The sequence below is a fragment of the Vulpes vulpes genome, chromosome 2, assembly GCF_048418805.1.
Source record: "Vulpes vulpes isolate BD-2025 chromosome 2, VulVul3, whole genome shotgun sequence".
Lineage (NCBI taxonomy): Eukaryota > Metazoa > Chordata > Mammalia > Carnivora > Canidae > Vulpes > Vulpes vulpes.
This window is the reverse complement of record NC_132781.1, coordinates 42,671,448-42,698,237: the sequence shown is the minus strand read 5'-3', so window position 1 is coordinate 42,698,237 and position 26,790 is coordinate 42,671,448. Positions and strand designations below refer to the sequence as shown.

The 26,790-nt window shown below is 44.5% G+C and overlaps 1 protein-coding gene across 2 annotated transcripts in view; it reads right to left on the bottom strand.

Moving 5' to 3' along the window:
• SUPT6H (SPT6 homolog, histone chaperone and transcription elongation factor) overlaps window positions 1-26,790 on the bottom strand; it is a 36,350-nt gene that overhangs the window by 6,462 nt on the left and 3,098 nt on the right. For both annotated transcript variants that reach the window (XM_026016188.2, XM_026016189.2), the window contains exons 2-28: window positions 17,389-17,526; window positions 16,249-16,407; window positions 16,077-16,153; window positions 15,525-15,717; window positions 15,205-15,289; window positions 14,297-14,570; window positions 13,810-13,911; window positions 13,445-13,561; window positions 12,761-12,850; window positions 12,417-12,559; window positions 11,591-11,739; window positions 11,341-11,439; window positions 10,068-10,197; window positions 9,833-9,983; window positions 9,503-9,657; window positions 9,126-9,321; window positions 8,603-8,742; window positions 8,370-8,487; window positions 7,347-7,423; window positions 6,964-7,099; window positions 6,527-6,664; window positions 6,281-6,448; window positions 4,810-4,937; window positions 3,467-3,674; window positions 2,535-2,682; window positions 1,968-2,110; window positions 932-1,072 (exon numbers count right to left, since the gene is read on the bottom strand). In XM_026016188.2, coding sequence (XP_025871973.1) covers window positions 932-1,072; window positions 1,968-2,110; window positions 2,535-2,682; window positions 3,467-3,674; window positions 4,810-4,937; window positions 6,281-6,448; window positions 6,527-6,664; window positions 6,964-7,099; window positions 7,347-7,423; window positions 8,370-8,487; window positions 8,603-8,742; window positions 9,126-9,321; window positions 9,503-9,657; window positions 9,833-9,983; window positions 10,068-10,197; window positions 11,341-11,439; window positions 11,591-11,739; window positions 12,417-12,559; window positions 12,761-12,850; window positions 13,445-13,561; window positions 13,810-13,911; window positions 14,297-14,570; window positions 15,205-15,289; window positions 15,525-15,717; window positions 16,077-16,153; window positions 16,249-16,407; window positions 17,389-17,497 — 3,774 coding nt within the window. In that variant the 5' untranslated portion in view covers window positions 17,498-17,526. The remainder of the gene's footprint in view (window positions 1-931; window positions 1,073-1,967; window positions 2,111-2,534; window positions 2,683-3,466; window positions 3,675-4,809; window positions 4,938-6,280; window positions 6,449-6,526; window positions 6,665-6,963; window positions 7,100-7,346; window positions 7,424-8,369; window positions 8,488-8,602; window positions 8,743-9,125; window positions 9,322-9,502; window positions 9,658-9,832; window positions 9,984-10,067; window positions 10,198-11,340; window positions 11,440-11,590; window positions 11,740-12,416; window positions 12,560-12,760; window positions 12,851-13,444; window positions 13,562-13,809; window positions 13,912-14,296; window positions 14,571-15,204; window positions 15,290-15,524; window positions 15,718-16,076; window positions 16,154-16,248; window positions 16,408-17,388; window positions 17,527-26,790) is intronic.

The following is a 26,790-nucleotide window of genomic DNA, read 5'->3' as shown; positions in this document are numbered from 1 at the left end:
GGAGAGGAGGCAAATAAGTGCTTTCTGTTCTTTCCCTCTGATTTGAGCCTTTCTATCTAAACAGTGGCACAAGCCCATTGCATTGCATGGCTCTCCTTTCAAAAATCCCCCTAGGGCAGCCTGGGTGGCTCAGCGGTTTAGCGCCTGCCTTTGGCCCAGGGCCTAATCCTGGAGACCCCAGATCGAGTCCCATGTCGGGCTCCCTGCAGGGAGCCTGCTTCTCCCTCTGCCTGTGTCTCTGCCTCTCTTTCTCTCTCTCTGTTTCTCATGAATGGATGAAATCTTAAAAAAAAAAAAAAAAAAAATCCCCCTAGCTTCTTTTTTAGAAGGGTCTTTCTCCAATCTTCCTAACCCTACAGTTCTCAGGGGTTCATGACACTTAGAATGAGAGAATTTGGCAGATCTGGTATCAGCCATGTCATCAACTAACTGGGTGATCCCTGAAAAGGTGGTCAAATTTGCCTGAAAAAGGAAGGTAATATTTCCTTCCCTACCATGTTGTGAGACTAGAGACAGCATATGTAATGTCAACTGCTGGTATCTACTGGGTGCATAATAAATGGCAGTTGGCAGAAGAATATAGAACAGAAAGAGATCTTAGCCTTTGTTTCACAGCATGTAAGGCTGGGTCCTGCTTCCTGCCTGCAGTCTAAAGTACAGCTTCCCACACAGGAAGAGAGAGCCCTCTCCCGAAGGGCTTGGCAACCCAATGAACTTTCACAAAGACAGTGAACAAAAGCTGCTACTCATTCACATGCTTCTCACCCTGGCTTCTTTCAACTAGTTATAAATCCTCCTGACACTCTCCCTCTACCAGCAGGCACTGGGAACAGAGCTTTCACTTCTAGGGGGGCATAGCCCAAAGTTCCGGAAAGCCCAATTTGGACAACTGTAAGTTGCACTAGATGCCTTAGCCTGGTCATTCATCTACCTTTACTCGCTCCTCCGGCCGCTTTACCACTTTGTCACTGAGGAACTTGGTGGGGATGAAGCCGGTGACACCATTGTCTAGCCGTGTTTTGACACCAATGGCCTGGCCTGGGCATGAACCGCTGTCAAAGTGGTTCCAGACCTAAAAAGTGCATCAGGAGAGGAGCTTGGTCATTAAGATTCTGGAGATCACACATTCAAAAAGGAGCCGCTGGGACACTGTAATTTATCTTATCATAACACCTGGCAACATGTCTGAAAACATAATGACTTAGCCACCCACCAACATAGATTTTGAACATCCCTAATGTTCCTTAATTCATAAGTGATGTTTGGCACCACTGGCCATCAGATCAATCCTTTATGTTAATCTAATCTGTACATCCCTCTAGTTGCAACTGAGGCCCTCTTGCACATTTTGTTCAGACATAGTGGACATTAGAAATAAACACACCAGTCTCCTCAGAACAACCTGTTTCAATGAACCAGGCCCCCCTGACTTTCTTATAACCTGGACAAATCCCATCAGCTTCTTTTATTAGGTATAGTTCAGAAATTATCGCCTTCACAGACTGCCTGTGAACATTTGAAGACCCAGAAAAAGCTTTCAGAGTGGCTGTAATGACTTCTGACCATTAGAAAGGCAGATAGTGTCTAGAAGAACTTGGGACAAATTAAAATGTGTGTGGAAGATGGAAAAATTAAAGAGAACCTACAGATACTTTCTAACTAGAATGAACAGGGAGACTCCTAACCTGTAATAAGAAACATACGACTTCACGTCTCTAATCTGGTTAGATTCCAAGAGAATGGGAAACATGGGTTAAAGGCTGAGCCAGAATAGAAGGAAACACACCGATTTCTGACCAGCATACAAAGGGACTTCACATTAGACCTGTATGTGTTCCAGCCCTCTTCCCTCTCTGCGTATTTGTTCGGTAAAAGCATGTAATAGCTCGATTCTCGACTCCTTTCTGGAGTGCAGAGAACATTTGACTGAAGAAATCCAGTAACCATAATAACACTGCAGCACCTACCTCACTTAGTTCAGGGAAATTGTCTTGCTGACAGAAGGGGCACTGCCATAGCCCTGTCTCATCGTTGCGGATTGCCTGGTCATAGCTCTCACCCTGGGGACGCCTGTGGGCAATGCCAGTGACGTTGCAGATAATGAGCTTTCCTGTGGGAAAGGGAGGACAGGGAAGGAAAGAAGAGAAAAGGGAACAGGCTAAGAGAACTGGAGGAGTGACTCCTTCTGCTGATATTTTCCTGACAAAACATCTGTCTTATAGCATCTCCACTGGTTTCCCTCACCTCCTTCCTTGAGAAGAGAAATCTTCTGATTTGATGACAGGGAAACACGAAGCCTATATGAGTGACTCCCTAAAGATCCTGCAGCAGCAGGTTAAAGACACAATTTGACCTTGGACTTAGTTTTGACTTCTAGTCCAGGACTTTATAATCTTCTTAAAAGTTCTCAGTCCTTTCTACCTACAAACCTGCCTCATTTTGTGGAATCATGGCTTGGTTTGAATGTATACAGTTAATGCACCCCCCCACCCTTACATATCCATCTCCAACTGAAAACCAGACCCAGAATTTACCAATGTAGAAGGTCTCTGGCGTTTCTTTGGTTAACATATTGAAGATTTCCTCTGTGTTGGGAGAGCGGTAGGCTGTCCGGAGGTCCTTATACCGACAGCTCAGCTCCGCTCGGATGTCGTACAGGGTGATGTGTTTATCACCATAGCCCTGGGAAAGATACTCATCAGGAAAAACCTTGCAACCATTCCTGACTGAAGCCACAAGGGCTTTCTTGAGGCCGATGTGAGACTCGATCCCGGCAATCCAAGATCACATCCTGAGCCAAAGGCAGACATTCATGCACTGAGCTACCCAGGCATCCCAACAAGGGCTTTCAATGGCCCCCATCAGGGCTTCTCTTTTCTTCCCCTTCAACATTTAAGATAGGAAGTTTTCAAGTTTTCTCTCCCATGCAACGTTCTAGAATAAAAATGCTTCACAGAATCCCGATGTGTGAAATAGACACATGCAAAGCTGTGCTACTGGAAAGGAGGAGAGGAGGTGCGCCTGGATGGCTCAGAGGTTGAGCACCTGCCTTTGGCTCAGGGTGTGATCCCAGGGTCCTGGGATCAAGTCCCGAATCAGACTCCCTGTGAGGAGCCTGTTTCTCCCCCTACCTGTGTCTTTGCCTCTCTGTCTCTCATGAATAAATAAATAAAATCTTAAAAAATAGGAAAGGAGGAGAGGAGGTCTAAAAGAAAACTTGACTGACAGCAATCCCTACCCCGCACCCCCTTGTAGTGACTGTATCAGTCTGAGACTCCCTTGGATCCTTAAGAGGCAGAGTGAACACTTCCTTGAAAAACCCAGTATAGCCTGGGGAGGGAGAAGAGAGGATTAAGTCTCACATGTTAACAGTATCAGAAGTTTTCTGGAGATTTGATGCCTGAGTTTCTTCCCAACTAGGCCACCTGGGATGATTTCTGTGTCAGGCCTCTACATTGTCACCCACCTGCCTCTCCAGTTCTTCTGCAAAGGCATCAAGGTCCAGGTCCTTGAGTCGCTCTGGGTTTTCCAAGATTTCTTCAAGGGCTCCTGCAGGGTTGGCATCCTCAGCCGATTCATCATATTCCAGAGCATCCACTGCCATCTTCCTGGCCCACTCATAGGTCTCAGGGTGGACTCGGGAACCATCAAGAACCTCAATGTATGAGTCAGTGCTGAAGGCAAGGCAGAAAAGGGGCAAGGATATAAAACAAGAAGCTTCTAGTAACAACCCAAATGTCCACCAATGGGGAATTGGTTAAATAAATTAGGGTACCTCCATACAATGGAATACTATACAGCCATTAAAAATAATGAGGTAGATCTATGTGTGCTGACATGGAAAGATGGCCACAATATACTGATACGTGAAAAATGCACTGCAAAACACTATGAACCGTATGATCCCATTTTCGTAGTAAATGGGTAGTTAGTAAATGCATAGCAAAAATAAAATTTAGGAACGTTGTAGTATACACCAAATCGTTATGGTAGTTATCTCTGGGGGGTGGGATTATGGGGGACTTCCACTTTCTGCATAATACTGCTATACGTTGAATTTTATATAATGAACTTAAATAAGTGTTACAGTAAGATAAAACAAGAAGGGGGAAAGAGACTTCTGACAATTTGCTGGTAGCTATTTTCCCCCATAAAGCCTTCCCAGGCTGGTCTTGCCCGTGCACTCACATGGACCTATGTTATTCGTGGAGTGTTACAGCAAAGCTGGGTGGAAAATGAAGTTTTAGAACTTGAAGCCTATTTCCCCACTGATTTCCATTACTGAATGAGGAGCTATGTGCCCGTGGAAAAGATCCTCCAAAGACTGAGTTGATAACTTCTGGAGAGGAAGAGGTCAATGGTGAAGTCCAAAGTCCAAGTGAATAGAACTTTCTCTCAATAACATCATCTCAAAACATACCGAATCTCTCTCCCCCTTCCTTACTTCCTCATACCCCCACACTCCTTTTCCATTGCCCCTGCCAGTCCCACCCTTACCTAGCCATGGTAGATGGTAATAAAAGAACATGTTTGTGTTTACTGAACGAAGTCTTATATGTATCCTGGCCTTAATTTATGAAGTTAAGTTGGTTCTTTTTATGATTTTCTCACACAAAAAAAGTTTCACATAATTGAACCGATCTTTTCCATAGGTCAGAGGCTCTTGACTTTCAATAGAGGTTCCTCACCTTTGCTTTAAAATATTTCTCAATTCAAATACCTTGGGCCCTTTGACAGCCCTAATTCCCTGAATCCCCAAAGCAAAGCCCAAGGGACCTCCTCCTGGCCCACCCAGGCAGAGGGCATCACCTGTCCCCCAAGGAGGCTGTGTCAATCTTGAGGAAGCCAGCACAATTCATGAAGACTTTGGGACCCATGTGGCACATGGTGACCAGCTGGGTCCGGCTCTCGAGCCTGGTGTTGTTCTGCTTCAGGATCTAGGGGAGAGGTGTGGGGTGAACCAGAGCAGTAGGCAGGCCTCCCCCCTCCCTGCCTGCTTTCATGTTTCTGGGAAACCCTCTATGATGGGAACTCTCTCCCCATGCCTCAATATCTAACACTATACCCTACTATTTTAAAAATTATTTTAATGAACTATATTACACTTGCCAAAGGTAACTAACGTATGGCTTAAAAATTAATGATATAATGGGGCACCGGACTGGCTCAGTCAGAAGAGCATATGACTCTTTTTTCTTTCTTCAAGGATTTTATTTACTTATTCATGAAAGAGAGAGGCAGAGAGAGGCAGAGGGAGAAGCAGGCTCCCTATAGGGAGCTTGATGTGGGACTCGATCCCAGGACCCTGGGATCACTACCCAAGCCAAAGGCAGATGCTCAACTACTGAGCCACCCGGGTGCTCTGAGCATGTGACTCCTGATTTTGGGGTTGCGAGTTTCAGCCCCATATTGGGCGTAGTGATTACTTAAACAAAAACTTAAAAAAAAAAAAAAAAAGTTAACTATAAAACATATATCCAACAACCCCACTACTCATCTTAAGCAAAAGAGTATTACCCATGCTTCTAAAGCTCCTTGCATTCCCTTTCAACTCCTGACTGAAATCTATTTTACCACTTGAATAAATCACTGTCCTGAGGTTTGTGTCTAGTACTTTTCCCACTTCCACTTTTTTTTTTAAATATTTTTTTGAGAAAAAGAGAGAAAGAGGGAGAGAGAGCATAAGCAGGGGGAATGGAAGGCAGAAAGGGAGAAACAGACTCCCCATTGAGCAAGGAGCCCGACATGGGGCTTGATCCCAAAACCCTGGGATCATGATCTGAGCCAAAGGCAGACACTTAACTGACTGAGCCACCCAGGTGCCCTTCTTATTTTCTTCCATCTATTTGCTTTTTTTTTTTTTAATTTTTTAATTTATTTATGATAATCACAGAGAGAGAGAGAGAGAGAGAGGCAGAGACACAGGCAGAGGGAGAAGCAGGCTCCATGCAGGGAGCTGGATGTGGGATTCAATCCCAGGTCTCCAGGATCACATCCTGGGCTGAAGGCGGGGCTAAACCACTGAGCCACCCGGGGTTCCCTCTTCCATCTGTTTTAAATTCTGGTTTACAGCTATCTTTCCCATGAGCCACTTGGTATAGTAGTGAAGAGCACAGCTGTGGCCACCTGAGTCTAAAGTCTGACTTGGACTCTCACTAGTTGGATGACTATGGACAAATCTCTTTACCTAACTTTGGCCTTTTGCCAAATCATACTGGCATAGTGTAAAGACTCAATGAAATGGGAATGTTTCTTATTTTCTGATTCAACCCAACCCTACCTTTAGGAGATGGGTCCCTTTTCGAGGTCCCAGGCCACAGACATACTGGATTAAGGCCTGGCTGTACGGGTGAGCGATGGCACGGTTGACATCGACCCCAACCTCATTAACTCGGTTGATAAATTCACAGTACAAGGCGTTGAGCAGCTCCTCTTTTACCACGTGCTCCTGTGGACACACAGCAGGCAGGGATAAGATGACTGTGCCTTTCTGCCTGCGTAGGCTTATCTGTCAAACCCTACTCACCTGCAAGGGATGGAACTTGAGACACAGAATATCTTCATCAGAGCTGCACACCTGGGCAAATTCAATCAGAGGGTCCTGGATGCGCCGGGCCAGGGAGACGGCCTGTCTCAGCACTGGAGGATAATCCCGGAACTCTGCCTAGAGTCAAATGAGGACCAAAAGGACCATTAAATTCCCTCAGGTGCCAACAGCAAAAGGAAGTCCAAAGCATTCTGACTTTAAGTGACTTTCTCATTTCCTCTGGGGCCCTGTTTTTCTGGGGCCAATTTAATCTGCAGGGCTCCTAATCTGAGCCATGACTGGCAAAATGAAGCATCCTGGGATGGGTTGAGTAAGTGCAGTCCTGTGCCCTTGGTCACCTTCATTTCCCTAATGAATTTCCCTGGGATTGACAACTATCACTTGTGCAGGTCCTAAGACTGGGGCTCCAGCATTACCTCCGATTTCTTGCTGTTCATATAGAGAATGGCCAACTCATTATCAACCAGCTCCACCCCAACAGAGGACAGCTGTTGGCCCTGGTCCAGCTCATGCACAATGCGCTTCACATCTTCAATCAACATCTGGGCGTCCCTGGAGGGATGAGGGGTGTTGGTCGGGGCTCTTTCTGAATTGTTTCTCAGGGATAGGTAGACTTATGGCTGGGATGCGGGTAAGGTGGGGGAGGAAAAGGCTTTGAAGACAAAATACTCCCTGGGGATGGGAAATTTACCAAGGGTCTACAGAGGCACATGCTCACTTTTTTAGAGGCACATACCAGATTTAGTAAAGGGATGAATGACTTTAAGCTAGGTCTAGTCTGATCCCCTGGTGTTCCTACCTGTTTTCTCCTGCGACTGTCACCACATGAGGCTTTTTGTTCAGGAGAAATTTCTTTAGGGTTTCAATGTCTTGAGCCTGGATTAAAATAAAATTGGAATTGAATGGCTCTGAAGATATGGAGATTTCTAAAAGTTTGCTCTCCCTAAGTAATGCCAAGACCTTATAAGACCAGAGAAAAGTAAGCTACATGATACATAACACACTGTCTAACTGGAACACAAACAGAATACTAAGACCTCTGGTTATATATCCATTAACATTTCCTAAAATTACTACGCTTCTGGCTTGTACTCAGTTGTGATCAAACAACCTGGGTCTTCCTTTTCTTCCTTCCTTTGTAGTAGTCTCTACACCCTACATGGGGCTTGAACTCATAATCCTAAAATCAAGAGTGGCATGCTCCTCTGACTGATCCAGCCAGGAATAAACATATTTAGGTTTTGCTAACATAAACCACTGCTTGGCTGTTAGGGCTATTCTAATCTCATTTCAACGTTTTTTTTTTTTTCCTTAAAAAAAAAAAAAAAAAAAAAAAGGATTGTTAAAAATTACTTTAGGATGTAACCCTCTTCAGCAAAACGGAGATATCTTTATGTTAAAAAAAAATCAGAAACATATACCTGAGATGAATTCAAATTCCTTTTTCCTTGGGGGGAAAAAAAAAACAACACACTGAAAGGCTAAAGCTGGGAAAAGGTTGGCTTAATGCCTCACTGGCTTTCAGCTCCTGGAACAGTATGACCCAGATGCTAGTAAGAACAGAGGCCAGAATGGCAGCTCCCAGATGCACACAAGGCCTAGGACTTGGCCTCTAGCCAGAAGTAAATTCTGCACCAGAACTTGAGTGCCATCTACTGCTTATGAAAGTGAGACTTTATCTTAGGACTCCAGGGTTCAGCAACCAGGTAGAGATTATCGGGGTCTTGTATAGGTAGTTGTACAGACCACAAACATGTATCCCCAGTGCAACTGTGAAATGCACTTAAGATGTACACTTGGTTACCCCATCCCAGCCACGTACCTTCTTTTCCCTTTCCTCCTCTCTCCACGCAGTTCGCCGTTTGGTAAAATGTGGCAGCCGAAGGAAGTCTGTCACTTCTCCTTCACCATTGACCAGGGCACAGAATACAGGATGATCTCTGTCAACCAGACCAGAACAGTGCAATAAATCAGAAATAAGAGAATATAAGTAAGAGAAGAATGAGATTAAGAGAGGGAAGGGGTGAGGCCGGGCAAGCATGAATGGGCAGTTACCTGGCAGAGGAGAAAGCAATGCCTAGGACTCGGATGCCCTTCCCTTGGTTCTCATCCATAAAGTCATCGTCTTCCTCTACCTGTTGATCTGGCCGGTATGGTGCCACCCTCAACCAGTTGTAGAGTTTTCGACTACATGCCTGAGGAGAAGACACACAGATACTATGGCCAAGAGGCTAACCAAGTGTGCTAATAAGGAAACAGATGTGGGCACGTGTGTGCAAAGGTTTTAACGACATGTGCACATGCTCTGAGCCCTTGGCAAACTTTTGGTATGAAGGCATACCTTGCTTTTGGAAACAGGAGTATATAGAGGACAACAATATAAGCCAAAAATTTGGATTGGGGGTGGGAGCCGAGAGGGTCCTCAAATGGGGAGGTCTTGGAGTGATCTGTAGCCTTGTTTGCAGTCCCCCTGATTACACTCTACCCACCCGGAGAAGACCACTATTAAGGGGTTCCTGTGCTCTCCGCTCTAGTTTGGGTAAACCATGACCTAAAGACCATGAGTTTCTGCCTTAACCTTTATGACGTATTCTTTGGCTTCGGCCAGCAGCTTATTTTTGAGTTCCTTGGCCATCTGCACGTAGAGGAACTGCTGCAAAGCTCGTTCAATAGCCATGGTGCGCTGTCGGTTCCATTCCTGCACCTGGTGGCTGAACTCATCTCGGTAATAAAACTGTTTGATCTCTTCGAAATAGGTCTGGTCATTGCCATAGCTGAGGAGAGAACACTGTAATGTCAGGGTGGGGAAGAGAGGGGATACTCAAATGTCCCCAAACACAAGTGAGCCAGGGACAATGGCTTGCTTGACTCTGAAACTGTGATTCACATTCCTGAAGGCCTGCCCCCCTCATCAAACCCTCCCCCAAACAGTCCCCAGCTGAAAGCTTTGCTTACCCTTCTACCCCCTTCATGTCTATGCTGATGTCAATGGTGAGCAGCCCTTCGTCTTCAGCCAAGCAGATCTTGAGGAACTGGTCATCTCTCAGTTCCTTAACAGGCTTGTTCTTTAAGTACTTGAAAGAATAAGCGTAGTGGGCTTCATCGACATCCTGTGTACAGTAAGAGGAATCATCAGCCTACTAATAGGCTGGCTTGACCATAGGAGCAAAGAGTGCCTCTTTGCTCATGGGCAGACAGCCCAGCTGAGCACAAAAGCAAGAAACTCAATCCAGTTGAACATAAAGCTGGACCACATGTTAGATCAAAACCTTTCAACCAGCTCACCTTTCTGCCTTTCTTGGTGGGGGTTATATTTAGCTTGGCTCTCTCCTGGAAGGTTTGCCTCAGCACCTGTCGGACAAGGGGCTCTCGGGCAATCTGCAGGGCTACCATGTAGCGAGCACCTTCCAGCACAGCTTCTGGTGTCGGGAATTGGCTGTGGGGAAATAGGGCAGCTGCAGAATGACAGTGCCTTGGCCCCGAGGCCCCTCTTCCTGCCAGCCACTTGTTGCATGCCTACCTGCAGACATAATCCTTGGCCAGCTCCAAAGGCTCAGCAGGGAACTGCTCTGTCTCGTGCCGCTGGTAGCTATCCCGGAGGTTTTCCCCAAACTGCTCCGGAGTAAGCCCAAACTTTTTGGCCAGACCATCTAAAGCAAACAGGAGGGTGAAAGGTAAGACAACAGCTAGGCTGACAAATCTCTTTGGTCTCCAAGTCCAGAGCAGCAATTTTGGGAACTAAACTGTAAAAGGGTCACAAATAAGCAGGACCAGGAAGTTTATGGATAGTGAAAAAGGGTAGGGTGTGGGGAAAGGGCGGCAGGTGCCATGTCCAGTCATGAAGGCGACTAGCAGTAGCCCCAAAAGATGGATGAAAAAGATAAAGCATTCAAGCAGAAACCAAAATAGGAGCAGAAGAAACCTGAGAAGCTAAAAGTGAAGGACTTGGGGAAGGGACCTACAGGTGGAATTAAGAAATCTGGCAAAAAGTAAGTTGTTTCTTGTGCCCAAGGCAATGATGACCTTTAATTCCATTCCTGTTTAAATATCTAGATTCCCTGTCACAGCATCTGTTGCCACCTATGACAACAAAGTATTGTCTTATATCCTATTATATGTTTAAGGATAAACTTTGTTTAAAAAAAAAAAAAAACATGGGATCCCTGGGTGGCGCAGCGGTTTAGCGCCTGCCTTTGGCCCAGGGCGCGATCCTGGAGACCCGGGATCGAATCCCACGTCGGGCTCCAGGGGCATGGAGCCTGCTTCTCCTCCTTCTGCCTGTGTCTCTGCCTCTCTCTCTCTCTCTGTGACTATCATAAATAAAATAAAATAAAATTCTAAAAAAAACAAAACAAAAAAAAAAAACAAAAAAAAAACAAAAAAAAAAAAAACAAAACCCAACCAATCTTAAAAAAAAAAAATAGTAAAACAAAACAAAACACAAAAAAATTTGCCTTTAAGCACCCAACATGCTGTTATCAGGCAGCAGAAATAGGAATTTTCTTTGACTCCTGGGCTCAAAACTAAGATGGAAGTTACAGTTTAATGAAAGAATCTCTCAAAGATAGGATGGACTCCATCCCTCTGATCATGTGAGCTTCTCATTCCTTCAGGTAGTTAGGGAAAGGTTGGACCATTACTGTGGGCTGGGTGTTGGTAATGTGGGCAAGTGTTCAGAATTGCACTGGTGATTCGCTGAAATGACTAAATCCTTTTCCTGCCCACTAGTGGCAATCAAAGAACTCCCCTTGCTCAGGGCTAAATACACCGGATACAAAGCAGCTAGCTTTTACCTAGCCCAGCACTCTGGCAGATGGTGTACATGTCTCGGCGGGAGGCCTGCTTGAGCTCTGGGCCCCTCTGCTCCTCATCTTCTGCCTCTTCACCCTCACCTGGGAAGAAATCCTGAGTTACTGTTCTAGTTTCCAGTCACTCCCAAGGACCTGACATATGTAGAGAAGCCCCAAAGGGCACTCAGCCCAGGCCATCCTAGGGGATGTTGTGGCCATCAAGCCTCCCCAGGTTTTCCTTTCCAGCACTCACCTTCCTCATCTCCCTCTTCCCGTACACGCTTTAGCTTCTTGCGGCTGGCCTTGGCGGCATTCTGCATCTTGGGGATATCACGACCATAATAAAGCAAGAAATGGTTGTAGACATCTTTCAGCTCATCCATTGACTGTACATCCTTCAGCCTGGAGGAAAGAGACATAAGACCTCAATTGTCACTGAGTAGTAGAATAAATCCAGTTCTGCTACAAGAAGCCCAATTCCCATGAAGCAAGATCTCAACTGGAATGGGGCCTATGTTCTTCAATTATTAGAGATACACACCACCACCACCAGACCATGACTTACTTTCAACTACGGTATCTGAGAGAAGGAATATGTCAAATGATGATCATTAGAAATGGATAAAAAAAGGGAAAGACAAAAAAAAAAAAAAAAAAAAAAAAAAAGGAAAGACAGTTGAAGCATCATGTCTCTAGCAAAGTTCAGACTCTGAGATAGCCTGTCCCACTACTCCACCAGCTTCATGACACTGGCCACTAAAGTCATCTGCTCCCCTCCCATACTCGTTGATTGCAGGCTCATCAAGATACTTTCTGGTTATAATTTGGTTTCCAAGTAACTTTATATGCAGAGAATTTTCAGATCAGCAAACATGACATTCTTATTCTTTTAACCTTTTTCACCAATATAGATAACTAAGATGAATTTGTTTGCCAAAAAGATCACTTTTGATGTGGTGACAAATTGGATTTCTAAAGGATGGGCCCTGTGCTGAGGATTTCGTAGGTTATGCTGCTCCCCGGGGGCCCGTCTTAGGTCTGAGGGCTCTCTGTAATGGAATAAACCCTGCACATGTTACCTCTCCATGTCAGTGGTATCCAGAGCCCGGATGCCATCAGCAAGAGGTTTATCAGGGTCAGCGGAGATCTGCTCATACTGGTAGGCCTGCATCTTTTCAAACAGCCGTGTTAGGTTCTCTTTGCGAATCCTCAGTTGGGTCCACTAGGACAAGATAGGGCAGGGGTAAGGGCTGGGGTTTGGCCCTGGAAACCCAAAGTTGCTCTATTCTTTACCGGGAGACCCTGAGGAGAGCTTGACAGAATGGAGAGGTTTGGGCTGCCACCATACAGGAGGCTTAGGCTCTTGAAGTAGTGGTTCCCAGTCCCCACCTCAGCTTTCTTAGAGGGTACGGATCCATCTTACCTTTTCATCCCATTGCCACACCCTCCACAGGTCATTGATGTGCAACTCAGGCTCCACATACTCCTTACGGTAGAAAGCAATAAAAGGCACCTAAGGTTGCAAGGAGACCGCAGTCAACCAGAGTGGAAAGATCTGTAAGAAGCTCCTTTGCCAGAGGGGTAAGTGGCTCCAGAAAATTCAAGTCGGAAACATGGCCTCCCTCAGAGGCTCATCAAGGGCACCTGCTCTCCCCCATAGGGGAAGATGATGCTGCAGACAGGTGGCATCATTCTCCTGATCACTAGAGTCTCCTCCTTTGCTTCTCACACTCTTTGAGCCAATGTAAGGACATATGTGAGGACAGGAGAAGAGGACTCTCTACCTGACAGGCAGCTCCCCTTACCCTCATCCTTCAGCTGAAAAAAAAAATTTTTTTTTTTTTTTTTTTTGAGAGAGAGCTAGTGAGAGAGGACGTGCATGCACAAGTGGAGAAGTGGGGGTGTGGGAGAAGTAGAGGGATATGGAGAGAGTCTCAAGCAGGCTCCACGCTGGCGTGGGCCTTGATTCCACAATCCCGAGATCATGACCAGAGCCAAAAATCAAGAGCTGGACACTCAATTGACTGAGCCACCTGGGATCCCCCCTACCCACCCTGCCCCCACTGAATTTCTAACCAATGAGCCATTAGAGAGCTTCAGATGCTACCTCAAAGTGTTGATTTCGCATGAAGCCCAGAGCTTCTTTAATCTTCTGAATTGTGCTGGGCCCTTTTCGACTGAAGCTGCTGGTTGGCTGCCCTCGATCTAGGTAATCACAGCTTTCCTAGAGCCAGAAGAAAGAAAGAAATAGCAATAACATTGTTACTTGTTTTGTCTTACCACACATGAAACTATTTCATGTCAGAGGATAACTTTGTCTGATAAAATCTAGAAAAATCTCTCATACACCTGCAGACACCCATACTGTCCTGTACTAGGCACAGAGATGTTTGGGGCATGGGAGGAGCAGGTCTTCAGCTTGATGAAATGGCTTCCGGTTCATGTCAAAATGAGGATCTTTTTTTTGGGTACCTGCAGAGAAATGGTTGGTGTGGCAAAGGCATTCCTGTAGATCCAGTCAGCTTCCTCTTCTAGTTCATCATCTTCAGCCCCCTTGACTGGAATGGAGCGGAGCTGCAGGGGATAAGATGAGACTGACTTTACCCTGTATCCCATGTAGGAAACACATATACCATTTACATATAACATTCCAGGACACAAATGTGTGTTCCACACACATACATTTCCAGCACCCTAGAAGAGCACCATCTTGGCACGAAGTAGACACCTTATATATCTACTAAAGAAAGAGTGCCATTTCAAGAAACATAAGCAGCACAAGAGCTTTCTCTAAAACCCAGACTCCCTGCACTTCCTGGTCAGATGGGGTTCAAAGCCAACTTCCTATATACCATTCAACATCAGATTACTACTAGATTATTTCTCTGCTACAACCCCAGGAGCAAGGAGGCTCAGGGCAGGCAATGACAGATTGGCAGAAGGAAAGAAGCTTTCTTACCTGGAATCTCTCAGGCAGGTCAGTGGCTCGGATTTCATTGTCCTGATCTGTGAGGTGGCTGCTTTCCAGCTCGCTGGGCTCATACATCTCAAAGATGCTCCTGCGGCTCACACGTTTCTTGGTGGTCTTCTTGGGGCGCACTCGGATCTCACCTTCAGCCTCATCATCCTCATACTCATACTCTTCCTCTAGTTCTTCATCATACTCATTGTATTTCTCAAACTCGTCATAGTCAAAGTCCACACCAAAAATCTCCTGGGCTTCCTGCAGGGCCCTGTGGGTGACAGCAAGAGGCATTTGGCGTAGGCTCTAGTGAGAGGAAACAGATGCAGCCCATGCAGAGATCCTCTGCTTGCCCCAAAGGAAACCCAGAATGTTAAGAGAAAGGTAAATCTTAAAAAGCATACTTACTGTGCAATAAAGGCTTAGTTAGGGAAGATTTCTAGGAAAACTATTATTTATGGAAGATAAAAGCCCATGGTTGGTATGTGCCAGTGTTGGGAAATCAAACAGCACAAGGGCAGGTAGGTCCATATTCTGCTCAGCAGATATATCTTCTGCTAAGGCATTACAGTATCCTCTTAGAGCAAAAGTTTTCTTACAACAAAATTACACTTAGAAGGCAAATGTTTAAATGAATAAACATGGAGCTACAGGTGCAGAGGGAGGCTGGATGGAGACCTACACACGTGACTCCACCCTTATTCCACAGTGGCCCTATAATGTAGAGAGCTCTCAGGGCTTCTAGGAGCAGTGTGAAATTCTTGCCTAGTAAAGGTTATCTAAGGCAAGGAAGCCAAACAGTTGAGAGCTGGGATGTCCCAGTTTTGGCAGAAACCTCACTTCCTCCTTCCTGACTGTACCTACTCAGATGTCTGTATCACCACCCTGTACCAGACCCCACTCACGCATCTGTGTATCCAGGAAGCTTTTTCCGCCACTTAGGTTTTTTCAGAGGCTGTCCGTCATCATCCACAATAAAGTCATCGATGTCTGGGCAAGGAAGGAAGGGATTAGTGCTCAGAGGCAGAGCATGAACCAGGACTGAATGGCTTTAGTTCCTACTATGTAGGAGGCCAGTGAGAAGAATAGGGAGGCTCGTAAAAATGAACTTTCTGTCAAATGCTGCAAGCCCTATAGCTGAAGAATGGTTTCCCATCCTGCTCTTAGGGTCTATGCAATCCCAACACCCACCCAAACACAGGCATTCCTGCCTGATGTCACATACCTGATTCTTCATCATCTTCCTCCTCCTCCTCTGGAGGAGCCATGGGGGCCTCCACGGCTTCCTGCCCTTCTTCCCCTTCCCCATCCTGGAAGATTTCCTCTGCAATAGCCTCTTTTTCATGTTCCTCTTTGCCATATTCTTCCTCGTCGTCATCCTCGTCATCTGACATTTTTTTGACACGTCGGTATTTTTGCTACGGGTGGGAAAACCTGTCTCATCAGGGCCTGAGGGGACTAGCATAAGGATGCTTGTTTTCTAGTCTCATTCTCATATCCCCACCATAGTTCCACTGACCAAGGGAGATGGCAAAGAACGCATTAAGTTATAATTTTTCAGCACTAAGGCCCACCCCTGAAACTCTGACAGGCCTTTTTCTAACAGGCACCCAGATGTGGGATGCAACTCTAGTCTCCATGGCATAAGGACACGGAGCAATATTTTCTTCTCTGATGCTTCCCAAATTGTTCTGGAGGTGTCTTGTCCCCCAAAATCACTCAATTTCAAGGGCTTTTTCCTTCATCCCCAGGGACAGAGACAAAGAATGACACTTACTCCTCTTTTGACTTTGACACCCAAATTCTCCTCAATGAGGTCAAAATCATCATCCTCCAGGCGGTCATCAAAAGATGCTGGAGAAAACAAAGTGTTACCATGGTGATGTGAAGGCCCCTTCTCCACTGCAACTTCCACCCCAGCCTTACTTGACTGAGGAGAGACTACTCACTGCGTTTTCTCTTCTTGTGGCCAACATCATCTTCTGAATCACCAGAGTCACTACCCTCATCCTCCTCCCCTTCATCTTCATCATCATCATCATTGATAAAGCCTTTCAGATTGCCTTGCTCATCCTGATCATCTAGGTTCTCTTCCTCCTCCTCCTCATCTGGAAAACATGTATGTTTGAAGCATAGAGTTTGGGTAACGGGTTGGGGTGGGATAGGGCCACCTGCTTAAACTGTGATTCTCTTTCTACTCTAAACCTAATGATATGGGGGATCCCTGGGTGGCGCAGTGGTTTGGCGCCTGCCTTTGGCCCAGGGCGCAATCCTGGAGACCCGGGATTGAATCCCATGTCGGGCTCCCGGTGCATGGAGCCTGCTTCTCCCTCTGCCTGTGTCTCTGCCTCTCTCTCTCTCTCTGTATGACTATCATAAATTAAAATAAATAAATAAATAAATAAAATAAACCTAATGATATGGGTGCCATGTTAACTTCTCAGTCTCACCTGAAGATATAAAACATGATCACTAACTTAGAGCAGCAGCATCTGGAAAAGTAGTATCTCCTTTCTATGTTCACCATCTGTCTTTAGGCAAGATGATCCTCCTAATTATTTGGGCTCTTCAAAGTCATACTAGGGTTTTTAGAGCCACCAATAATCTTTGTTTCCATCTTAGTTTATAAATTCAGCAGCCATATGATTTCTTCTATAATACTTTTAATAAAACTTGTATTTACCTTTCTGTCTTTAAAGCCATTTCATGATTCTACTCTGCTGAGGATCCTAATGGTTGGGTTTGGCCAGAGAATAGAAAACTGGGCACATAAATACCAACACTGCTAGGTCTCTCAAAGAGGAAAACATTATGTATATATTTATTTGTTGGTTTACTCTCTGTCCCCTCCCACTAACATAAACTCCATGATTGCAGGGTCTTTATTTCATACTCCAATTCTAGGCACAGTGCCTGGCATACAGCAGACAGATGCTCAGTAAGTATTCGCTATAAATTACTGAAAATTCTCAAGCTGGTACCTCATGTGTGATAACTTCTGTGCTCAGCCTGAGCCTCTCATCAGCAAGAATCCAACTATCCAAAGCTTAGCAATAGTGGGGAGAAGCTTGAGGCTGGGGCCTCCTCACCGTCATCCTCCTCTTCCACAAATTTCTTGGTGACTCGGGGCACCACTTCGCCTTCATCATTGTACTCTTCCTCTGACTCCTCGGCCTCGCTTTCCACAAAATCAGACATGTTTGCAGCTTCTCACCGCCTAAGGATGACTAAAGAAGGAAGGAAGATAAGGATAAATGAGACACATGACTTTACAGAGTGTTCTTAACTCTTTTCACAAACAGCCTTTTAGCCACATGCCACTGCTCTGCCCCCTCAATCATTCCCACCTAAGAAGGAGACAGTTAAGAATCAGATGGGTTGGGATGCCTGGGTGGCTCGGCAGTTTGGTGCCTTTGGCCCAGGGCATGATCCCAGGGTCCCGGGATCGAGTCCCGCATTGGGCTCACTGCATGGAGCCTGCTTCTCCCTCTGCCTGTGTCTCTGCCCGCCCCTCTGTGTCTCTCATGAACAAATAAATAAAATCTAAAAAAAAAAAAGAATCAGATGGGTCCATTTCATCCATTTTCCACTCCTCCCATGGTTACTCCTCTTACGTGTGCCTTTATTTTATTTATTTTTTTAAAGATTGATTAATTAATTAATTAATTAATTAGAAAGAGAGAGAGAGAGAGAGAGAGAGGCAGAGACACAGGAGGAGGGAGAAGCAGGCTCCATGCCAGGAGCCTGATGCGGGACTCCATCCCGGGACTCCAGGATCGCACCCTGGGCCAAAGGCAGGCGCTAAACCACTAAGCCACCCAGGGATCCCCTACGTGTGCCTTTAAAAAGGTAAATGAAAAAAAAAAATAAATAAAAAGGTAAATGATTATACTGGACTTCTCTCTACATAGCTGACTTGAAAATCAGGAGTTTGAGCTGCATGGGTCCACTTACGGATTTTTTCAATAAATAGAGTATTGTAGATATATTTTCTCATCCATGTGATTTTCTTAACATTTTCTTTTCTCAGGCTTACTTTAAGAATACGGTATATAGTGCATATAATGCCCAAAATATGTGTTAATGAACTATTCAGGTTGTGTTATGTTATCCCAGGCAATGGTAAGCTATTAGTAAAGTTTTTGGGGAGTCATAAGTTATATAGATTTTTGGGGTGCCTGAGTGGCTCAGTCAGTTGAGTATCTGCCTTCAGCTCAGGTCATGATCTCAGGGTCCTGGAATCGAGCCCTGCATCAGGCTCCCGGCCCCGTGGAAAGCCTGCTTCTCCTTCTTCTGCCTGCTGCTCTCCTGCTTGTGCTCTCTGTCAAATGAATAAACAAAATCTTTTTTTTTTTTTTTTTAAAGATTCTATTTATTCATGAGAGACAGAGGGAGAGAGAGGCAGAGACAGAAGCAGGCTCCATTCAGGAAGCCCAATGGGACTCAATCCCAGAACCCTGAGATCACGCCTTGAGCCAAATGCAGACGCCCAATTCCTGAGCCACAGGCATCTCTGAATAAATAATATTGAAAAAAAAGTTATAAACAGATTTTTGACTGCATGGAAGGCCAGTGCCTTTAACCCCTGCACTGTTCAAGGGTTAACTGTATACCAAAGAATTTTATCTCACTCATCATTTAGGGGCAAGGGCAAATGAGCAAAACATTTAATGATTATGTAGGTAGGCATTTGGTGGCAGCAGTGAGATTCTATGAATTGCTCATAAGAAATTTGGGAAACAAGTGCCAACTTAATGACAGGCACTTTCATACACACTATACCTGGCTGCTGACAGAGTCAAAAGAAAAATTTTCAACAGATTAAATAATATTTCATGAACTTGAGCCCACTTGTGTGACTACTAGTTGGGAGCATTTGGGTGAAAAGGGGGTCTTTTTAGAAATATTAGAATCATAAACCTATTTTTACATTTACCTTCCCAGCAAAAAAACACTTTGAATGTGACTTTCATGGTCTACAAAACAAAGGCAGTTTAGTTAAATGCAAAGATTGCTGGGCTCAAGAGTAGAGATCAAAACCTGGTCCCAACATCTACCAGATATATAAACTAAGCCAATTATTGAATTTGTCTGGATATCAGCCTCATCTGGAAAACAGGAATAGTGCTACCTACTTTGCCGAGTAGTTGAGACTATTACATAACACAGAGGGAAAGAACCTAGTTTACACTTTCAAAAAATGTTAACTGAGTCTGATTTTGAATCTTGGGGTTAATTTTCCTCAGCATTCTATAATTTTGTACCAACCAATCCCAATTTTGTCTTCTACTTACCTGCTTTCAGACTCGTCCAGAGCCTGGAAATGGCAGAACCATAACATGGAGTTTCCTGGGCCTTGTACGACTTTATTTTACTTAATTAATTTGATTGATTTATTTGACAAAAGAGAGAAAGAGAGAGAGAGAGGAAGAGAGGAGAAAGAATCTGAAGTAGACTCTGCACTGAGCACAGAGCCCAATACAAGGCTGGATTTCACAACCCTGAGATCAGGGCCTGAGCTGAAACCAAGAGTCAGAAACTTAACTGAATGTGCTTACCCAGATGCCTCAGGCTTTGCAGGACTTTAAAAAATAGCACACATCATAACATCAAGATCCTATCCTGGAAACCTGAAGCTGGCTGTTGATAAACTCAGCATCAGTCCTCATCTTGTCCTGAATTATGGTCCACTGTGTATGTGCCCGTTTTTCACACTTAAGACCATAAGCTTCTGGGGCAGCCCCGGTGGCTTAGCGGTTTAGCGCCGCCTTCAGCCCAGGGCATGATCCTGGAGACGCGGGATTGAGTCCCACATCGGGCTCCCCACACGGGAGCCTGCTTCTTTTCTGTCTGTGTCTCTGCCCTCCCCCTTTAATAAATAAATAAAATCTTTTTTTTTTTAAAGATTTATTTATTTATGATAGACATAGAGAGAGAGAGAGAGGCAGAGACACAGGCAGAGGGAGAAGCAGGCCCCATGCCGGGAGCCTGATGTGCGACTCGATCCCGGGATTCCAGGATCGCTCCCTGGGCCAAAGGCAGGCGTGAAACCGCTGAGCCACCCAGGGATCCCCAAATAAATAAAATCTTAAAAAAAAAAAAAAAAAGACCATAAGCTTCTGGAAGTTAGAGACCCTACCTAACAGAAGGGCTAAAAAAAACCCTGAAAACAAATGGCAACACAAGAGGAATCCCACGGCACTTTGTGATTCTGTACTATGTAAGCTGCACCCTTCTAGGCGTCTTGTACAAAACGGGAACCACTAAATATCTGTTAAATAAATTATTTACTTTCTCATACTGTTGCCACCTAACCAAGGAAAGATGGCAGTGGGATGGGAGAAAAGAGGAGGTTGGGTAACAGTTACCAGAAATGGTCTGAGCTCTAGAAGGAGCCTTAAGTGCTAGGGCTCTAATTCTTCTGAAAATTACTATTAGTGATATCAACTGATACCACAACCAATTAATTTAAGATTGACTGAACTCAAGGAAACAAAACTGAAGGTACCGTGTTCTGGTGGAGAGAGAGGGGCAATGATATGGTCTTATGTTCAATTTCAGGTTGAGGTTTCAGATGCTATTCAAGTATTACTGAATGACTGCCAGGTACATACATTCTGCTAAGACCTAGGAATTTGAGGAGAAAACAGGATTATTTGTTATTGAGGAGTGGATTTCTGGTAGAGGGAGAGAGATATGAAAACAAATAAGGACCAGAGGGGGTGCCTGGGTGTCTCAGTTGGTTAAGTGTCTGCCTTTGGCTCGATCCCAGGGTCCTGCATCAGGCTCCCTGCCGAGCAGGGAGTCTGCTTCTCTCTCTCCTGCTCCCCTTGCTTGTGCATGCTCTCTGTCAGATAAATAAAATCTTTTAAAAAAATAATGACCATAGAACAATTTTATGTATTATATGTAGAGACTAGGCATGGGAAAAGAATTAGAAACCAACCCACAACACTCACACAAAACTCAAGCAAGACTAATACAGGCATTTCCTTAAACAATTAAAAAAAAAAAAAAAAAGTACCCAGAGGAACAGTACTTACACATCTATCAAGTTCCAGACAGTTAAGAATACCTATTAACCCCTATGCTGTCCTAGGAGTTATACTGCACTTCTCTCTGCATTCAACAAAGGAGATGACAGAGACAAAATCACTTGTTCAGGCTGATACAGATATCCAACACAAAAGCTGAGGTTTGAGTTAAGGTGTGTCTGATTCCAAAGTCACAGTTGTTTCTACTATATCAGCAGGTCTCAAAGTATGGTCCAGGGACCACCTTCTCCCAAGCATACGGTGGAGTTTTCCACAGGTAATATAATGTGTTGTATCACAACATTGAGTGCAAAAACAAATATGAAAATCCAGCTATATTCTATTAAGACAGACATTAAAAAGATGGGGGTGGGGTGGGGCACCTGGGTGGCTCAGTTAAGCATCTGACTCTTGGTTTCGTCTCAGGTCATCTTGTGGTATGGGATTGAGCCCTGCATTGGGTGGAGTCTGCTTGTTCCTCTCCCTCTGCTCCCCCTAATCCTCACACTCCTATGCACATGCTCTCTCCCAAATAAATAAATAAAATCTTTAAAAAGATTTGGGGGAAAAAAAAAAACAACATTGCTCTTCTCACTACTTTTGTTTTGGTTTCATAAAAGCATTATTTATATTAAGATGTAGAGGACTTACTATCACCCCCCTCCACAGCTTTATTGCCATATAATAGACATAAAACATTGTGTAAGTTTAAGATGTATAATGTGAGGCTGCCTCGGTGGCTCAGCGGTTGGGCGTCGTCTGCCTTGGGCTCAGGGAGTGATCCCGGGATCGGATCTAGTCCCGCATCAGACTCCCCTTAGGGAGCCTATTTCTCCCTTTGCCTATGTTTCTGCTTCTCTATATCTCTGATAAATAAATAAATAAATCTTTTTTTTTTTAATTGAGACACACACGGCGGGGGGGGGGGGGGGGGGGGGGGCGGGCAGAGGGAGAAGCAGGCTCCATGCAGAGAGCCTGATGTGGGACTCGATCCCAGGTCTCCAGGATCACGACCCGGGCTGCAGGCGGCGCTAAACCGCTGCGCCACCGGGGCTGCCCCAATAAATAAATCTTAAAAAAAAAAAAAAAAAGATGTATAATGTATTGGGAGTATACCTGTATACTCCCAAATAATCTTTTTTTTTTTTTTTTTTTTTTGGTGCTGGCTTTATTATGACTGTAAAACGAATATACCCAATTTTTAAAAAATATTTTATTTATTTATTTATGAAAGACAGAGAGACAGAGACAGAGACAGAGAGGGGTAGAGACACAGGCAGAGGGAGAAGCAGGCTCCATACAGGGAGCCTGATGTGGGACCTGATCCAGGGACTCCAGGATCTCACCCTGAGCTGAGGGCAGGCGCTTAACCGCTGAGCCACCCAGGCGTCCCAATATACCCAATTTGATTTTCTTATCAAATCAAAATGACACATCAAAATATGAAAATATCATAAATATCAATAGATATAACTCACATAACCAAAACATCTTTGCAATTTTAAATTATCCTTAAGAGTGTACAAGTGTCCCAAGATTAAAACATTTGAGAGCTGCTATGCTATATAGTTGTGACACATCCCACAGGGCAGTGATAAAAGTCTTGCGGTTAGACTGATGCTCCTTTTCCCCCAAGATTTCGGTGTTCTTAAGGTAATTTACTTTGACAACTGCCAATAGTGAGTATCTAAAAACTGCCAATTAAATCTCCTGCTCTAATTTTAATCTTGACACCACCCCTCCACCCCCCGCCGAACTAAGCCATTATTGGGTACAGCAGCCTCCACACATTGCTTGAATTAGGCTATCAGACCCACAAATTCAGTCTTATAAATCCTCAACATCTTCACATTAAATGCCAGCTCTTACAGACCAGATGCCTTCCAGTCTACTTAGAGAGAAACAGCCTACCTGATGAAAACAACAGCTTTTTCCAGTCCTGGGGGGTTGGGGGGCAGCTGGTGCTCTGTGCTACACGCAGCTTTCCTCCCATTCCCCAGGTTAGCAATAGAGTATATGCTGTGCTATAGCGGGGAATGCTTCCAATCTAGCTCACTGCCAAGACTTTCAGTTAAAAGAGGTGTGCCAGAAGCAAGCCTGACTTGCTGCAACTTGCAGGAGCTAGACGTGCGGAGGGCGCTGCAGCAGCACTGCAGGCTGAGGCTGGCAAGTAGCAAATATTCCAGAACAAAAATACTAATTAGCATGTTTATTATTATTAACATATGACATGGGATGAACCCAGCGGAGTTTAATTTTCTTATTTAGTACTTCTGCTCCCGAATTTTCCCTATATTCAGACCATAAGTTAAATTTACTACTGAAATAGGTCTAGAAGGAGCAGGGGTTAGTGAAAGGAAGTTTCTCCAGGCAGAAGGAAAGCTGCAGTACAAGATGTGGCTCAAAGGGAGAGGGTGATGGTTACCATGACATTCTCTGGAAGGGGAATAGAGCTGGGATCAGATTGCCACAGGGAGGCCCCCGGTAGTCCCTCCTTTTGAACAAGATGATGTAGGAGGCAATTAAAAGGAGACCAGAGCAAAACAAGATGTCTGTTAATTCTCTCCACTGCCAGCTTCAATTAACATTTACTCTTATGTGCGTGTGTGTGTATATACATATATGTAAATATGTATACACATACACACATATAGAATTAAGGTCTGTGCTAAAACTTAGGTATATATAAAAGAGTAAAATATGCTTTTTACTTGATAGAGTTCACAAGCTATCTCAAAAAACTTAAAAATGAAGTTATGACAAAGCATAATGAATGTTGTATTATAGTTATATACCAGGACTGAGAGCAATATAAGGAGAGAAAGGTCAGAGAATGGCTCAGAAAAGGTGATGCCTAAATTGAGAAGAGTTAAGCAGATAACCTGGAAATAGCAACATGAGCAAAGTCTTAGGTCTGAACGGGCCTAGCGGTATAGGGAACAGACCCACAAGTCTGGTGTGGAGTTTCAACTAGAAGATATTCTGTATTTTATGAGCAAAAGCCCAGAGCTATTCCAAAAGTGTTCACAAGTGACAATCCAATGTGGAATCCAAAAACCTGAAAGTTGGGATCCCTGGGTGGCGCAGCCGTTTGGCGCCTGCCTTTGGCCCAGGGCGCGATCCTGGAGACCCGGGATCGAATCCCACATTGGGCTCCCGGTGCGTGGAGCCTGCTTCTCCCTCTGCCTGTGTCTCTGCCTCTCTCTCTCTGTGACTATCATAAATAAATTAAAAAAAAAAAAAATTAAAAAAAAACAAAAAAACAAAAAAACCCCAAAAACCTGAAAGTTTAATACATGAAGTATTCAGAATCTACTTTAGACAAGTTTTTATTTATTTTTAAGATTTTATTTATTCATGAGAGACACAGAGAGGCAGAGACACGAGGGAGAAGCAGGCTCCTTGAGGGGAGCCTGTGGGACTCGATCCCAGGACCACACCACGAGCTGAAGGCAGACACTCAACCACTGACCCACCTAGGCGTCCCCCAGACAAGTTTTTAAACTTTAGTAGTGCTCCTTAAGAAAAATCCTAATCAAACCAAATCAAGATGTTAAAATAAAGAAAACGTTAGGGGGTGCCTGGCTGGCTCAGTCAGTAAAGCATGCAACTCTACTCCTCATCCCAGGGTTGTGAGTTCAAGTCCCATGTTGGGTATAGAGATTACTTGAAAAATATACAGAAAAAGTTACTCTACCTATTGTCATTTTAATATGCACACCACATTTATAGGAAATAATAATTTTGGGCAGCCCCGGTGGCACAGTGGTTTAGGGCCGCCTGCAGCCCGGGGTGTGATCCTGGAGACCCAGGATCGAGTCCCACATTGGGCTCCTTGCGTGGAGCCTGCTTCTCCCTCTGCCTGTGTCTCTGCGCCTCTCTCTCTCTCTCTGTGTCTCTCATGAATAAATAAATAAAATCTTAAAAAAAAAAAAAGGAAATAACAATCTTATGATTTTTTTAATAACAGTATAAAAAACATTATTGTTGACGATGACTTACATAAGTAATTATTTAAAAATATGAGTTATCTCTTTTCTTTCCACGTTTCCTTGCAGAATAAGGACAAAAGAGGAGCAGAAACTGAAATACGTAACCAGAATCAGAATCCCTGCAACACAGGGAGGGAATAAGTTACTGAGTCTTCTGCCACACACACTGGGGAATATATAGTTCCTGCCCTAGCACAGGGGTCATTAAACCAGAGGACCAGATCTGCCACTGTAGCACAAAACTGAACACTGATGATATGTAAATAAATGGGAGTGGCCTATTTAGCCAAGGAGCTTTAGTTTACTGACCCCTGATCTAGAACTAAAGGAGTAATTGAAAGAATTGATGATCAAGGTACCATAGGAGCCTGTAAGAGTGGACTCCAATCTGGTTTTGAGGAAGTGACTTTATTTTTATTTATTGATTTATTTTTAAAGACTTTATTTATTCATGAGAGACACAGAGAGAGAGGCAGAGACACAGGCAGAGGGAGAAGCAGGTTCCGTGCAGGGAACCTGATGTGGGACTCGATCCCGGGACTGCAGGATTATGCCCTGGGCCACAGGCAGGCGCCAAACCACTGAGCCATCCAGGGACCCCCGAGGAAGTGACTTTAAATAACGACTGTAAGATTGTGGAGGAATTAGCCAAGGAACTGGCTTCTTTGGTGGTCATGTGAGGAGTAGTGGTATTGGAGAAGAGTACTTCCAGCAGAAGCCTCAGGATATGCTGTAGCAGGGACAGTGAGAGCCAGTTTGACTAGAGAGAGGAAGAAAGGTTCATAATGAGTTGGAGTGAAGCTCTAAGGATCTTGATAGGGTAAGTTAAAGATTTTGGACCCTAAAAGGTGCTGGGAAATGCCTATAGGGCTTTATTTTATTTTATTTTTTAAGATTTTATTTATTCATGAGAGACACACACACAGAGAGGCAGAGACAACCAGGCTCCATGTAGGGAGCCTGATGTGGGAACCTGATCCTGGAACTCCAGGATCATGCCCCGGGCCGAAGGCAGGTGCTCAAGAACTGAGCCACCCAGGCGTCCCCCCTGTAGGATTTTGAACAGAACTGTCTTAGTTTACTTGGTAATTCAGCAAAGATTTATTTAATAAGTGCTTACATGTCAAGCATGTAGAAAACAAAAGTCCTTGTTCCTAGAATACTTGTATTCTGGTGTAAGAGACAAACCACAAACAAAATAAACCTGGTGTAATTACAAGGAAGGAAATAAATACCCTCATATCTGAGAGGGTGAGTTTAGGCTGATGTCAACAATGAGTAGGATGTGGTATCAAGAGCCAGAGGAAGAGATTCCTAGTAGAAAAGGTGGGCAAGAACTTGGCATATGGTAGGCAATGTCCCAAGGACAATGTGACCAGAGAATGGTGAAGGTAGTAGAGTTGCAGGAGGGGCCTGTTTAAGGGGACGCTCTGAAGGCCATGGAAAACCACTGGAGTGTTTAAAG